Raw genomic sequence first — 15,591 nt, 5'->3', positions numbered from 1 at the left:
CCCCCCCCCGCCATTTCTTACTCAGTTACTTGTACCGTAGACGGTTCCTAATGTACCTCGTTTTCTGTGTCAGTATAGGCCTATGAAGCTCAACCACAGCGGCCGCATGGTCTAATGCATGAAATGTCTTCGCTCGCTTGGACAATGGGGCCGTGGGTTCGAATCCCACTCGAGGCATACATGTCTGTGTGCGTTTATTGTGATTGTGTTTTCCTTTTTACGTAACGGCCTTGCGACGGGCTGATCCCCCGTCCAAGGCGTCCTAAGATTAAGTAACTGAAGTAAAAGAAAGCGTTTCACAAATACCCTGTGCTTCAAGTGGGTGCAAGAGGAATAAAGATAGGTAGGTAGGCAAGCCTGTAACAGTTGTCCTGTAGATCTTGAATTCTAAATTGATCTTAAAATCGTTTCGCCCTAAATTCTGCCGTCTTTAGGCGTATGTTCTCCTTAATTGTCACAAAATTATGCCCTTGGTTATATATAGCTTATCTTTGTGACAGAAAAATACAGAAATTCTATAGTAATGAATTTGAAACATTAAAAATAATAATACAAAAACTTTACACGTCTAAATATTTGTTATGTATGGGTGAAATAAACAACGAACCTTAGTAAACATAACGTAACTTGACATTAACATTAGATTCTCTGTTGACAGTAACATTTTCTTAATAAGCAAATTAGTGTCCACGAATCCTCACTTCCACCTACTGGACTGCACGTTGAGTGAGTGACAAGAAAATGGAATAAGCACATAACTGATCTCTCTTGTGTCACGTGCTTGTGTGAAAAAATTAATTCTGATTTAGACAACGCAGTCTGTAGCTTTGGTACAGAGATTGGGGTGACATAAATTAATTTAACGTTATGCTTTTCATCCGTGCTGGGATAGCTCAGTGGGTATACCGACGGGCTAGATGGCTGGTATTCGATTCCCAGTAGAAGCAAGTGATTTTTCTCTACTCCTCAGTGCCCAAACCGGCTCTAGGGCTCACCCAGCCTCATATACAATGTGTAATTATAGATTTTTCACAGGGGGTAAAGCTGCCCAGACGTGAAGCTGACCATTCACCTCCATCTTTAGAGGAAGTGAAGATTTATGGGGCTACATCTCCGCTTCTCGGTGCATAATTAATTAAGCACAAGGACAGCTTTCATACTTTTATGTATTAGTTGATTAACAATGTCATTAAGCTACGTAAGTGTTTGCAATTTTTATATATTTTACAAGGCAGTTGTATTATTGTAGTTAAGAATGTGTCTCATTTTAAGCACAGCTTTAATGCCTCATCACGTGAATCCAGAACCCAAAGAAAAGGGGCCATATTCTACTACGTTGTGAGATACATCTGTATCAAGGGCCGCGCCATAGCTCAAGCGGTTAGTCGCTGGCTTCCCACTGCAGCGGCCCGGGTTCGATCCCGGGGTCTGGTCAAGTTGGATTTGTGGTGGATAAATTGGCGCTGGGGCGGGTTTTCTCCGAGTACTTCGGTTTCCCCTGCCAATCTTCATTCCACAAAATTCTCCATCATCATAAACACCCGGGGCAGGCTACAGTAGCCAATCAGTGGCCCCCTTGCCGAGTGGAGGCAGTTGGACTCCACCCCCCACTAAGCGAATTTTACATCTTTATCAACTGATAAATCCTACTCGAATTTCTAAAATACATTTTCAAATATAAGGCCTGGAATCGTGTAACTCTTTGGTAAAATTTCCCTAGTGATCACACTATTATGGCGTATAAATACGCACTCTGATGTCTTGGCCTTGCACTCCGGCCACCATTACCAGCCGGTATGCATTGGCTCCGATTGCAGGGGGATTCACACTCTTTCTGAAGGTGACAGAGAGAAAGAAATTGTCACCCTTCGAATCGACCTCTAATCCCGGTCGACCATTTTGGATTGAGCTACATGGCTCATTGCCTGTAGACAGTACCGTAGTTAGAAACGTTTCCCCTTGTTATGCAACCCAGTATATCTTGTTCACAGGGACTCCCCATTGGTCTCCGTTCCGGGCTAGATTAATGCAGTCCACGTCCTTTTAAGATCCATTCCAATATTTTCTCCCATCTACACCTAGGTCTTCCAAATGTTCTCTTGCAGTCTTCTAATAAATTATTATAGAAAGTCTCAAGTCTCCTGCGCGTGCTACATGTTGCAATCATCTCATTCTCTTTTGATTTACTCACGCACAGCACACGCCATGAAGTTCCTCATCATACATTTTTTGTTTTTTCTCCTGACACTTCTGTCTCTTAGTCCCACGTGTTCTCCTCGGTACCAAGTTCTAAAATACTCTGAGTCTGCGTTCTTATGTTACTGAGAGAGACCAAGTTTCACACCCATAAGAGTAAGTTAGAATAACAGGCGACAGATGGGGGAGGGAACCACAATCATCTACCCACTCCCTAAAATTTGGAAAATATGTAAAATCGAAGACTTGTACCACATTCATTCATTCATTCATCAGTAATTCTGCCAATTCTGCAGCTACTCAAGAATTTCCCAGAATTTTATAGAACCCGAAGGTTCATTACCGTGTTAACAAGAGTCCTCCACTCGTCCTTATCCTGAGCCAGGTCAATCCAGTTAGAACAAATTAAAGTTACGTCTTTAGGCAAATTTTCCGGGATTTTGAATGATGAATTCAGAAAGATTTGAAAGACATTTTCGTGGTCTAATCGAGATATTACATCACCATTTGCCTGAAGAAACTGAGGAAAATTACGAAAGCCGTTGGTCGGCGTAGCCGGTATCCCGTACGAGATTCGAAGCTGACTCCTCCCGAATTCAAGTCTAAGAGCATTACTGCTACTTCTGTAAGCTTGGAATGCTCGTGTACTTTCATGGCTTTTAACGCTGTTGTGATGTAAGTTTTAATTTCGCAGCTTGAATTTTCACATTTTTGCAGAAGGTTATACTGAACTGCTTCATTTATCGATCTCGCAGTCTAGTGGATATGGAGCCACTACCCCTCCCTCCCGCCGTTATCAGCTCCCCTGTGAAAGGTAATAACGCCGAAGACCTTGCTCGGGACGGATTACCTTGTTCATCTTCGTATGACCAGAGCCAGTGATTGGAGACGGTAGCCTCACCACTCCACCCCCCGCCGTGAGTGTACGGCTAGCTGTATGTACCTAATCTCACATGGAGACATTAAAGCGTTCCCCTTTCCACCCAGAGCTCCATAACCGAGTTAATTGCTCCGTACCTATAATGCTCCTTGCTGCGGGATGAGGAGGGAGGCTGTGCAGATAAGACTACCGCGAGGGCCATTACCCACAATCCCCTTCGTCCAGAGCTGCAGCGAGATGAGTTGGAGGAGGGTGGCTCTTGATACTGGTGGATAGCTAAGGGGGTGATGGGGGTGATATGAAGGTGTTTGGTCTTGTTAGTTGTTTGTTTACTTCTCTAATTTTCTGAACACTTAGAATTTTACACGTTTCTACTGGGATGAAAGAATATCAATTCTAGTGCCGGTTTTCTATTATTTTGTGGTAATAGCACAGGCTTTTTACTGTGATATCGCCAGTGTTTGTTGCTCTGTATATTACCGCACTGCAGAATTGCGGACAAACCACTGAACCACAGGAAGGAACTTCAACCGGACTCTCATAACTTAAAACTTTCTGTGAGATTTTACTTTTCAGACACGTGCGTGTGTGGTGTATGAGGTGTTCACATGCATTTGAAGTAACCTGCATATGAATTTACGATCTTTCGACGCCACTTACAGGCTGAACGTTGTATGATCGGCTGTTGAAATAAGGAAGCTCGTGTCTTTTGAGTAACTATGAATCTGTAGGAAAACTACAATTGTTTTATCTACTGAACTATTTGTTTTTCAGATTATTTTAGTTTCTGGTGAACATAGGCGCATAATAGTGTGATATGTAGGCCCGTTTCTAGGAAACAACTCGATAAAAAAACACGTTTCCGTGTAAACGAACATTCAACAAAAACGTCTTAGGATACCGCTAGACTATATAAGCGGCCGTGCAGATAAGAACAGATTCATGATTCGTTCTTCCTCATTCGTCGCTCGTAAACCTGAACCAAGTCAGTCACAGTAGAAGACAGACTACAGGAGAAGTCAGTCGCAGTATAAGACGGACTACAGGAGAAGACAGACGCAGTAGAAGACAGACTACAGGAGAAGATAGACGCAGTAGAAGACAGACTACAGGAGAAGTCAGTCGCAGTAGAAGACAGACGCAGGAGAAGACAGACTACAGGAGAAGATAGACGCAGTAGAAGACAGACTACAGGAGAAGTCAGTCGCAGTAGAAGACAGACTACAAGAGAAGACAGTCGTAGTCCAGCCTGGCTGGAGCTTGTCTTAAGCAGTCATGGATTGTGAGTTGTTGTAATTGATAGAGATTAAGAGTGATTGCAAGAGAAGGCATCAATAAATCCAATACAAAACACATTATTATTGGTCACGGAGATATAAACACGTGAGAATAGATTTATTTGGATTTTGGCATGTCTACATTACATAAGAAAATGAAATAGAACTTTGTTTTGTGAGAGATTGTTGANATTTTAATTAACTGGAACGTGGTTATCTTTGACAAAGTGAAGTTTTGTGTGTTGGTGATTTCTTTTTCTACTATAAATGCCTCTGATGATGGCTCCGTGGTGAGCCGAAACATGTAAGGCAGGTGGTGACGAGGTGGAAAACTTAAAAAAGTGTCACATTTGACGGAAGGAACTTGATTGTTAAAATGAAATAGAACTTTGTTTTGTGAGACATTGTTGGTCACGGAGATATAAACTCGTGAGAATAGATTTATTTGGATTTTGGCGTATCTACATTACGTAAAAAAAGAAAGAGTTTTTGGTGAGATCTGTAGAAGTAATGGTCGCACCTTGCACAGTTCTGAAACATCTCCATGTTTGTTTTCCACTTATTGTTTTATCCGTCCCGAAACAATTCGCACTAAAGATTTCATATGATTCTTGTAGTTACGGCTTTATGCGACGAATTTCTTGTAGTGGTTATATTTTTCTGAATACAAAAGCCATTGTATATTTCCTTCATGCGTGGCTATTTCCATTCACATTTTTATAATACAGAGTGAGGAGTATATATATTACCTTAAAATAGTGTAATTCAATCTTTCTCGTGCAGCTGTGTGTTGACAGGCTGTACCTAAAACTGTGGACTTCAGTACTGATTAGGATCTGAAGTTGTCATTCCTGTGCTTATGAAGGGATCTGTCTTCTGGGATGTGAAATGGGTAGCAAGCAAATAAGCCGAGCATGAAGCAGGTAGGAATCAAAGCTTGCGTGGCTTATTCTTCGACGCTAAAGACAGAAGCCCTTCCGAAACGTCGGTTGATATTCAACTCAAAAAATTATATCCCAGAAGACAGAACTCTCATTAGATCCTTGATGTTTGTCTTGCAAAAATTTGCAAACAGTAGTAGAATAAGATGGAATGCATAAAGCAATTTATATTTTTAAAACAATTAAATGTTTAATAATTATAACATTCTATGTGGGGAAACATTGGCAGTCAAAATTTGCCGAAGTAAATGAGTGCACCTCTGAACTTGCATGTTCATTAAATAATGTCCTTAGTCTAGGGGATACCATGTGTTTGTCCTTTGTGTCAGTATCATTGGTTTTACTGTCTTAGCGATAGAATCTTAAAAATTGCGTTTCAACCCTTCACGGGGGTGGGACAGGGATGTGACCCCAGTGACCTTTAGTCTTTTCCCCACATGCAGGTCCAAGTGGAGCATACAGCCCTGATGGAGCCTCCATGGGTTATATGATGGACGGACAGGCTCAGATGATGCATCGACCACCTGGTGACCCCAGCTTCCATAACGAGTACCACTACCCGCAGTACTATGGACACCTGTAGTACCTCCCGTCCCCCGCTGGGTCATCGCCACCAACAGGTGAGACAGGTGACACCCGCCACATCTCGTATTGCATGCGGATGTAACTTTGGATGCTGTAAGGTGTGTATGCATAGCAAATGTTCTGGCAATTATGGACCTTCCTGAACGTTTTAGTATTTCTGGGACTTTTTGCATGCTGAAGAGATACTAGCTTTTTTATGTACTTGACACTGCTGCAAGTACTGACTTGGTAAACTCATGCACCTGTGTATACACAGAGCCAGACAGTGTGCACTAGTTAACTTCGAATGGTGCGAAATGCAAATTATATCAAACAAATGTCACTTCTCAGACTCTTTCTTTGCATACCGATGTAACATAATAGTAATCCATATTCATCAGCTAGAAAAACATCATTTTTTCTTCCTTTCTGTTGTGTTTTGTGTCTTTTACCCTTCTTTATTGCAGTTCAAGGTTTTCGTTTTTTTCTTCTTCTGATATTCGATTACCATTTGTGTAAATAAGGAATGACAGTTGGGGTCTCTCTTGTAAAGGTATCTGACGATGGTGCATAAGACTCAGAATTACTGGGTCTTTGCACTCCATCCATCGTCCAGCATTCTAAAAACTATAGAACACAAAGTTTCAGAAACTAGTTTCATCAGTCCCTCCAGGCAAATTCCGGGATATTACTTCAGATTAGGCCACGACCGCTTCCTTTCCTATCCTTTCAATTCTTTATTCACTGATCATGCTATCATTCCACGCTGTACAATCTGAGATACTGATATTAAACAAATGATTTATTAGGTAAATAAAATAAAATGTTGTTATATATAAAAAGTAAATAAATTTTACTCAGCAATGATTAAGAAATGGCCAAATAATTTATGTAGTGGACTGTGTAAGATATGATGCACTTTCGACTTGCGTTCAGTTTTGTGTGAATTTCCATTGTCTCTTGTGGTTTGATTAGCATATTGCAACCTGTTGGTGCCGGGCTTATACTTTGTTGTTGTTTGACATATTTTATAATCTAGGAGGTTTGCTATCGCTATGATAGCTGTGTAGTTGTTATCTGTTCGCAGTTATGCTTGCTAAGTATTGCATGTGATCTATCGCTTCCGCACACTGGGAACTTTGCCTACCATTCTCTTCCCCTAATGCAGACAAGTAGAGCTGAGTAATAAGAATGTTGAGCTGACCATTGATAAGTAAAACAATATATATATTATAAAATTATATCGGGCTATATATAATATATAGCCCGATTATAATTTTATAATGTTTATGGACTCGTCAATAAAGAATTAAACTCTTTAGACTCGTGTAGAATATAAAACAGTCCTTAATGGACATTGATAATCGAAACTCTTATTAAAATTGTATTTATATGTTATACTTTGGACCATTGTATGTGTGTGAGACATCAAATGAACCTGCGTTCATATGTGTTTTATCATTCAGAATTACTTGATTTTTTGATTTGTGTACCATCTGGTATTCTAGGAACTAAAGAACACAGTGTTTCGTAAACTGGACATGTTTCCATGCTCAGGTGAGGGGGAGACACCTACTCAGTTGGGCTCTTTAGAAAGAGCTGAACTCAATCACTGAACTAGACAATGCGAAAAGTAAAAAAAAGCTCAGTAAATCTGAGTTTTATACACTATCGTCAGAAGCGTTTAGAATCTGCATATTCTTGATCAGTTCATATTCAAGATAACATTTGTGTTAACTGGTTTAGTGCGTGTTCTGTCCACTAAGCAGCAAATCGATTCACATGAAAGAGATTGAAATTATCATCAATTTTTACAAGTAGCTGAACTGAAAGAAATAGTTCGTTGGTTAGAGGGGTTTAACTCTATTTACTTGAGGTGGAGTGTTTAGTCAGTGTGTTGCAGTCCCTGCAAGATATATGTACGGACAGTGTAATGAGTTGTGGCCCTGTTCCAGCCAAGCCGGCAATTTCTCACGTGTCGATAACACTGTTTGTCATGTGTTGCCCCACAATGCACTACATCAAGTAGCGTTCATTCCGTTTGAAAATCCTCATTTATCGGTACTTGTTCAGTGCTACAGCAGACCTATTGCATGTAACTGTTAGGGGAGAAATTCTATAAGACATTCCAATTGAATTTGGGACAGCCAGCGATTCATATTATTCAGTATGGATCAACAAGTCTTGGTAAGTCGTAACCCATCCCCCAGAACCAGATCGAAACTATATTCTTTCGACATTCTTGCTATATCTGGAGATGTCCTTATGTTCAGATGGAGATAATCACTGCGTGTGGTAACATTCAGGACTTACTGTAATTTATGTTCAATTATTTTGCCCAAATTTATGCCCTGGTTGAAAATAAAGTGAATTTCTTTCACGGTTAATGTCCTTATTACTTATACCGTATAATGCGGCCTCCGTAGTCTAGAGGTAACGTTCCTACCTCATGACTAGTGGTACGCGGGTTCAAATACCCGGCGGAGGTCGTCGAATTTTTCAGGGCGGAAAATTTCAGGGAACAAGTTCTCCGGGCGGGACTTTAAGCCGTGGGTCCCGTGTCGTAGCTTTACGGCACGTAAAAGAACCTCATATCTCCAAAGGAGGTCACTGAGCCAAATTACGGACGTTTCCCGCCCAACAGCAGTCACTAATACCTCCGGTAGATGGGGGAAGCATTATAGATACCTCTCAGCTAGTAGAGCCGGTCTCGCTGGCTGGGTGGGACTGATGGTAAACACCAATACCGGTAGGGTATAGAGACTGGTAGAATATCATAGAGGGAAGCACAATGGACCAATACAGGTCTAAGTGCATGGGGAAACCCACCCTCTCCAATAACTAACTAACTATACCGTATAATGGAGTTTGGAAACAACTTCCATTTCAGCAATGCAGACGTAATTCCTGTATATAACGCTGTAAATCATTACACCAAGGAAGTGTAAAGCTTAGCAAGCTGCAATTTTAACGTTACACTACTCTGCATAGGTAGTGGGATCTGGAACGGGGTCCACTCAGCCTCATTAGGATACCTGAGGAGCTGTTTCAAGGAAATAGCGGCTCCAGTCTAGAAAACCGAAATTAACGGCCGTCGGGATTCGTTTCGCTGACCACGCGAAACCCTCTATCCGCAAAAGTTGGCACTAAACTTCGCCGACAAGCGGCAGTCGCTCGGTCGGTATAGTTCTCTTGCGGACTAAAATTACGGAGTTTGTTTTACTACTCCGCATAGTAAATTAGTTGTTATTCGACAGAATGTATTCCAATAGACTCATTTACTCTGTAGACAGCAACAGTAGGAATAATTCTAAGTTTTAATCTCGGAAGATTGGGGTGTATGCTTATTTCTTTAAATAATTTTGTGAACGTATCAGCTGATATACCAACTAACCTCTTACTGCTGCTCTTCGTTGCCATAAAATCTTCCATTAAAACGGTACTAGCACTGTTCATGCGTTGGTAACATGTAAGCAACAGGCAATTAACTGCCACTTCTAGGTTTGCTTTATGTTCATATTTACACCAGCGTGATTTTTAAAGGCCTCTTTGGAAAAGGTTGATTCATTATATCAACATTGTATTGAACATTGTTCATTGTTTAAGATGCATTGTATATACACGATGTTTCGAAAGTTAGCCCTGTTCTCATCTTTGGGCGACTGGTTGCCATTAAATTGTCTGATTCCGATATTATTATTTATTATTAGGGAATTTATTTTTTATTTAATCTTAAAAATGATGCAAGACTGTGGCAGTATATTAACAACCACTTCCCTGAAAACAGAAATATGGTCAACTTCAAAACGCTGTGTATATTAAAATTATTTCTGGCATTCGTAAGTGTTTCAGATAATATGAGAATACGACTATTATCCTCCTGTCATCTGAACACGTGTGACTTGTTCTCCGGTTCTCTGTGTTCTGAGGCAATGTTACCACAATGTGTTTAAGCTAAAAGTAAACAGTTAAGCTATTTCTCGAATCCAAATGATACTTCACTGCCTCGAACATGCTTTTCCATATAATTTAAAAAAATTAAATTACTGTTCATTACACAACCTGATACTTTGCTTAATATGCGTACTGTACTTACTAAACCTGCTTTCTGTGGCGTTTGGGTGCATTTGAAGTTTTCGAGAAGTTTGCTGTGACGCCTGCATGATGTATATTACTTACTGCAAGATTCTTTGGGTGTGTCATCACCGTATCGAGTCTTCGTATGTTTGGTGATATGCATGTTGTGGTGAAAGCCATGTGTGTAAAGACATTAATTTACAAAGTAAGAACACTATGCTGTTATACTTACAACATGCACTTAGGCCGCGCCATAACTCAAGCGGTTAGTCGCTGGCTTCCCTCCCCGGCTGCCCGGGTTCGATCCCAGGTCTGGTCAAGTGGGATTTGTGGTGGACAAAGTGGCGCTGGGGCGGGATTTCTCCGAGTACTTTGGTTTCTCATGCCAATCTTCATTCCACCAAATTCATCATCATAATCACACGGGGCAGGCTACAATAGGCCAACCAGTAGCCGCCGTGCCGAGTGGACCCAGTTGGACTCCACCCCCCACTAAGCGAATTTAAAAGATATTTATAACATGCACTTAATTGAATGTTCTTTATTATAATATTGTCACAGAATTGTTAGCATAATATGTAATTTGTGTGTGGAGACTGCTAGTAGGCTGAATGTTGCAAGGGTCATTAAGAAATTATAAGTGCTCAGTGGTGTCTTGCAGTTCAAACAGCTGCATTGCCCCTCAGTGGATAAAATTAAATATTTTTGCTTGAGTTCCTACCGATCTTACCGGAAATTTGTAGCTTCTTTGGCAAGACACATTAAAAAGTCGATACATTTTAGTTTGTTATATAACTTCACCTACAGAAATTTTTGAAAATTTTAACAAGTTCAGAAATAACCGGAATTTTGTGGCATTGTCATTTCACACGCATCCGTCATAGCCCCTCTCCTGACCTAGGTGAATCAGTTCAGACCGTCCCATCATGTAGCGTCAAGGCCCATTTTAATATTATCTTCCTTTCAGGCTTTCCCACCAAAATTTTGCAATTATATCCGTCTTCTTCGTGATTTCTACTCGCCTCAAGTGTACTTATCTACTCTATCTCGCTTACACTTGCGTACGAAGTAAGTAAGTACGTTTTGGATGCTTATACTCGCAAGTAAAGTCCGGCCACGGCTGTCCCCCTGTCTGCTGTTGCATCCATTTTGTTTCATTTTGCATTGTAAGTTCGCAGTAATTCAAAATGTTATTATATGCAACTTTGTATCTAAAAATTTCAGATGCTTTTAAGCATCATATTTAAAATGTGCGGTTCTATTTTCTTTACTTCGGTTGCAAAGAAGTTATTTTTTTTCTACAAGATGTGGAATACAAAACTCATATCTATGTTGCCCTTGAGAGGAAAGGTGAAAACCTAAATGAAAGTATCAAAAGAGAGAATTGTCAATCTCCACCATTGAACTTATGTAAGAGTGGACAATCGTGGTGCTCATTTGTAGTCTGTATTATATTATTTGAAAGTCGTGTAATCGCCGGATTTTTTTATCTCTTCTTGTTCCCACTTTGGAGCCTAGGGCTGATTTCTCAGTTTGTTGATCATTTTACAGACGGTAGGGCTCCTTGGACGGGTGATCGCAAGGCCTCTATCTAAACACAGGACAACACAAACACAGAATAAACACATATACACCAATCATCTATGCATTGTGTTGGATTCGAACCCACGATCCCGGCTTCCGAGCGAGCGAAGACAGGACATGCCTGAGACCGCTCGGCTACCATGACCGCAAATCACCTGATTAGATACAAAAATTAGGAACTTCATCCTGCCCTGAAAGAGGCATTCATTTGAATTTCCATTCTGGAATGGACCGAAAAATTACGTTTTCCTAATCTTTGAATTCCATTTTCGTAATATTAATACTGTGTTCCCAAATGGCAACAGATTATCGTTACAGAAAACATTCACTGATAATGTTACAGACGGTTCTTAATTCTGTTATGGTATGAAATTTTGCGAATGGGTTCCCATGTTTAACTAAGCCCATTTATAACTTAATTCCTAATGGTCAGTGTTCGTTTTCCTTTGCGTTCAGGACTAATAACCCGTGTTTTGCAATGCTTGTAGCACATTTGATGTTCATCTGAGTTTCTGTTCGAATTGTTAGTAGCCACGTTTGGTCTTATTGTTTTGAGGTGCATGCCTCAAATGTAAGTTACACCTAACTTACGGTGCTTGGTCTCATAACTACTCGCTACTTACTTTCATGCACGTCTTACGCAGATAATCACACAATTTTCACCATATTTGGCTATTAGTCAGATAAATAACAGTAATTGTCTCTTATTTCTCCTTAATGCTGTATGTATGCTCACCCTGTATTATCAGCCGCGGTAATGTTTTTGTCCTTTTTTGATGACGTTGCATTCGAAAGGCAATTTACAAGCGTTTGGGTTGACTGTAAAATTATGCAATCCGAACTGCATTACATTATATTCACAGTAACCAATTTTACATAAGGAAGTGCTTGTACCGTAAAAGGCAATTTGAAATTATAATAAAGCATAATTAAACAAGTATTAAACAATTGTTTTATTAAATACTGGAACTGTATACATTTTAGATGGATTAAAGTGCACCAGAAATTGTGAGAATGGAATATTTACTGCAAATGGAAAGCAGACATGTTATGTACGGAGAAGTTTATACATATAGTTACAATTCAACACGTATAGGGTGGTATGCGTGACGAATATAGCGGGTTCCATTTCGGATGATTTCATTTATTAGCACCTTGGTTACAAATTCTCTTAATCACACTTAAACACAGCGCTGTTGTTGATTTATATAATTTGTAGTTCCCCGTTGCACACGCACTAGAATTCACCGTCTTTACTAGTCGTCTCCTGGCAACGTATCTCAACACAGAAACTAGAACTTCAAATCACTATGAAGTCTTCTTGCCATTTCATGTTCAATCACCATGGAACCTCGGAACTCAACTAAAAACTGTCCTTAGTTGCAAGCGGACTCGTGTTATATAGGCGCGGCACGGACAACCCAAAAAACACAAGTCATGTGATAGCTGTTGGAATGTGACGTCATTGCGCCTGCGCGAAAGTGTGTTTAACGAACCGTTGTCTAGAAGCGGGTTGCATACTTTCCATTGTTGCGTGCGTGTAGTACTTAGAAACGGCTGTTTCTTTGGTTCAACCGTTCTTGCATGGAGCAAACATGCCAAAGAAATGCTGCGTAGGTCAAATTTCATAGCGTATAAGAAGGATAAATCACATATCGAAATAAAATACCGGATGGTCTAAGAGTCGTTTTTTACAGATACGGTGAAATGTTTAAGTGTGATTATTTTCACTTGAGTTCAGATTCTTATTTGCAACAATAGGTGGTAGCACTGTGAATACATCAACACCTGTTTCTGTCAGCTGTTATGTTAGTGTGTATTCACTCAATTTTCATCTGGTTGTAAATAAGGTTTTTTGGAACGTTAGTATAATCTCCGTAACGGAATTTTTAGGACACTTGAAGTACTGCAGAAGAACTCTGGAAATAATCTTAGGAACACAGATTTTATTATATTTATCACTAATTAAGTACTAATTTCTTGAATTTCAGTTGTCCCAAACAAGCTTCTTCGAGAAGACACCTAGCTGGCGTCTGTGGCGCCCATTAATACACATCTAGTGACGTCATCAGCACACGTGATTCCAGCTTGTCCTGTGAGTCGCCACCAGTTCTACACTAGGCCAGGAGTTACACACGAAGCACTCAGCGTTGTCGTCGTTCTGGAGCGAAAGTTGAAGTAGCATACTTGCTGCGAAATCACGTGAACGAAAAGAAAAAATGGCGCCTATTTACCGGTGAAAGACAACGTGGTGCCCGTCCGCAAGTATGGGCATTGGAAGACGGAGAAACGAGAAGTTGAAAATATTCAAATTTAATGTGATGATTCTTTGTACAAAAATTGTAATTGTAGTTTCCTTAACAGAGACAATGTCAAGGAAATATTTGTACAAAAAATATCCGTAACATTAAATTCGTTGTTAGAAAGAGAAGGATGCGTGTCTTTCTTGACTGAAAGAGTAAATATTAGAAAGCAAGCGACTAAAAACGTTAAAAGTAAATAGTGTTTTCTTTTTTTAATTTAAAAAATGCTGTTCAGTGGAGACGTCAGGGTAGTGCATGTTTTTATGTTTGTGTGACAAAGAATGAGGCAGTTTTCGTTTAAACGACCCTCGTTTCATAACATTTGTGGTTAACATTTGTTCAGGAAAGGAGAACGTAAAACCCATCTCTAAAATTCTTCAGGATCTCCACCAACATCATAGTTCCGCATTACTTGCTGAAAGAACAGAACCACAAACCAACCTGGACATTGTAGAAACAAAATACTATAGTAATTATTATATATAATGTATCATATTAATAATGGATAGACTAAAATGAGTGTCCCCTTCAACCTTCACAGCGGGAGGGGATGATCAGCGGCAGCGGTGATTTCGTTGTGTAAATGAAATCTTTTCTCCCCAAGAATGAACTTCAACTGGATTCTTCTGTTCTGCTTCTTGCGCTGTTCGAGCAGGAACTGGGAAAACTTATTATAAAAAAAGCGATGTAAGAGAAACCACACGTAGACTTTAGAAATCCCAAATCCCCCACGCCTTTAATTTTGACCTGTTCTCCCGTTACTAGAATATAGGAATGGTATTTCTCTGGCATTTGCTTGTTACTTCCAGTTGATATAATTCATTTTGCATAAATTATTGCTTCAGTGAGGGAGATGTGATTTCACGGGTTTAAAATTATGTTGCAAGTTTTGAAAAGAAGAAAAAACAATTATTTTATGATGGGTGATGTTATTTAGATGAGATTGCCCATAAATTGGTGCTACTAACCTACTTCAAAGATAGGTTTAATGAAGACAAATGTCTGTTCTGCTGGGGTGTGTTTCTCAAACTCCGTCTTCTTTCACCTGGAACGAACCTGCAAATGTCAATTAATACCGTCCATGGAGAGGGAGGCACTGTGCATTCACAACGTAAGGCAAATATCTGATTTATCTCCTTATTTCGTGTCAATATCCTATAACAACAGATGTTTCAGTAAGTACTGAACAAATGTGTATGCTTTCTCAGTCGGTGAAATAGATAAAGTGATATTATTAATTTATACAGCATATTCAAACTACTCATTGTAAATATCTTCGTAACTTTATTTATAATAATACAAACAAACAACCATGTAAACTATTGCAATCAGCAACATTTTCTTCTTTTGGGGCTGTTAATATTAAAGAAAAAAATATGAGACAAATACATTAACCCTCTCCCATTTATGTTGTGAGCAATGTGCTTCTCTCTGCTGAGTAGCGTGCAGTAAGATACCAGTGTTAATATTATTAAATTTGAAAACGTTCCTGCGCCACCTCCCTCCCTTTCATTCTCACCCTGTGGTCTTTGTTCCTCCTCGTCCCCCTCCCAGTCACAGTCCATCCTACCTCACCTTTCCGTCATTTTAATAAAAACAAAAGTACTGTTGTGCTGAAAAAATATTTCAAAAAAGGTTGTGCTGTTGTCAAGAAAAAAATCATAATTGTTATAACTGTTGTGACTTAATTATTTTTTTCGTTTTTTCTTTCATCCTTAACCGCTAATCTGAATCCAATTGCCAAATTTCCACAATATCCACACTCCCAT

The 15,591-nt window shown here is 39.7% G+C and overlaps 1 protein-coding gene across 10 annotated transcripts in view; it reads left to right on the top strand.

The window, feature by feature from the left end:
* LOC111863322 (homeobox protein homothorax) overlaps window positions 1–15,202 on the top strand; it is a 1,160,896-nt gene extending 1,145,694 nt beyond the window's left edge. For 7 of the 10 annotated variants that reach the window (XM_023849545.2, XM_033751014.1, XM_023849541.2 and 4 more), the window contains 2 exons: window positions 5,720–5,914; window positions 13,511–15,202. In XM_023849545.2, coding sequence (XP_023705313.1) covers window positions 5,720–5,877 — 158 coding nt within the window. In that variant the 3' untranslated portion in view covers window positions 5,878–5,914; window positions 13,511–15,202. The remainder of the gene's footprint in view (window positions 1–5,719; window positions 5,915–13,510) is intronic. The other 3 variants (XM_023849544.2, XM_023849542.2, XM_023849543.2) reach the window with 1 other exon arrangement.
* The last annotated feature ends 389 nt before the right edge of the window (window positions 15,203–15,591 follow it).

This window comes from Cryptotermes secundus, unplaced genomic scaffold (genome assembly GCF_002891405.2).
Source record: "Cryptotermes secundus unplaced genomic scaffold, Csec_1.0 scaffold159, whole genome shotgun sequence".
Lineage (NCBI taxonomy): Eukaryota > Metazoa > Arthropoda > Insecta > Blattodea > Kalotermitidae > Cryptotermes > Cryptotermes secundus.
Note: the sequence above shows the minus strand (reverse complement) of the source record. Positions and strands in the feature narration are given on the sequence as shown.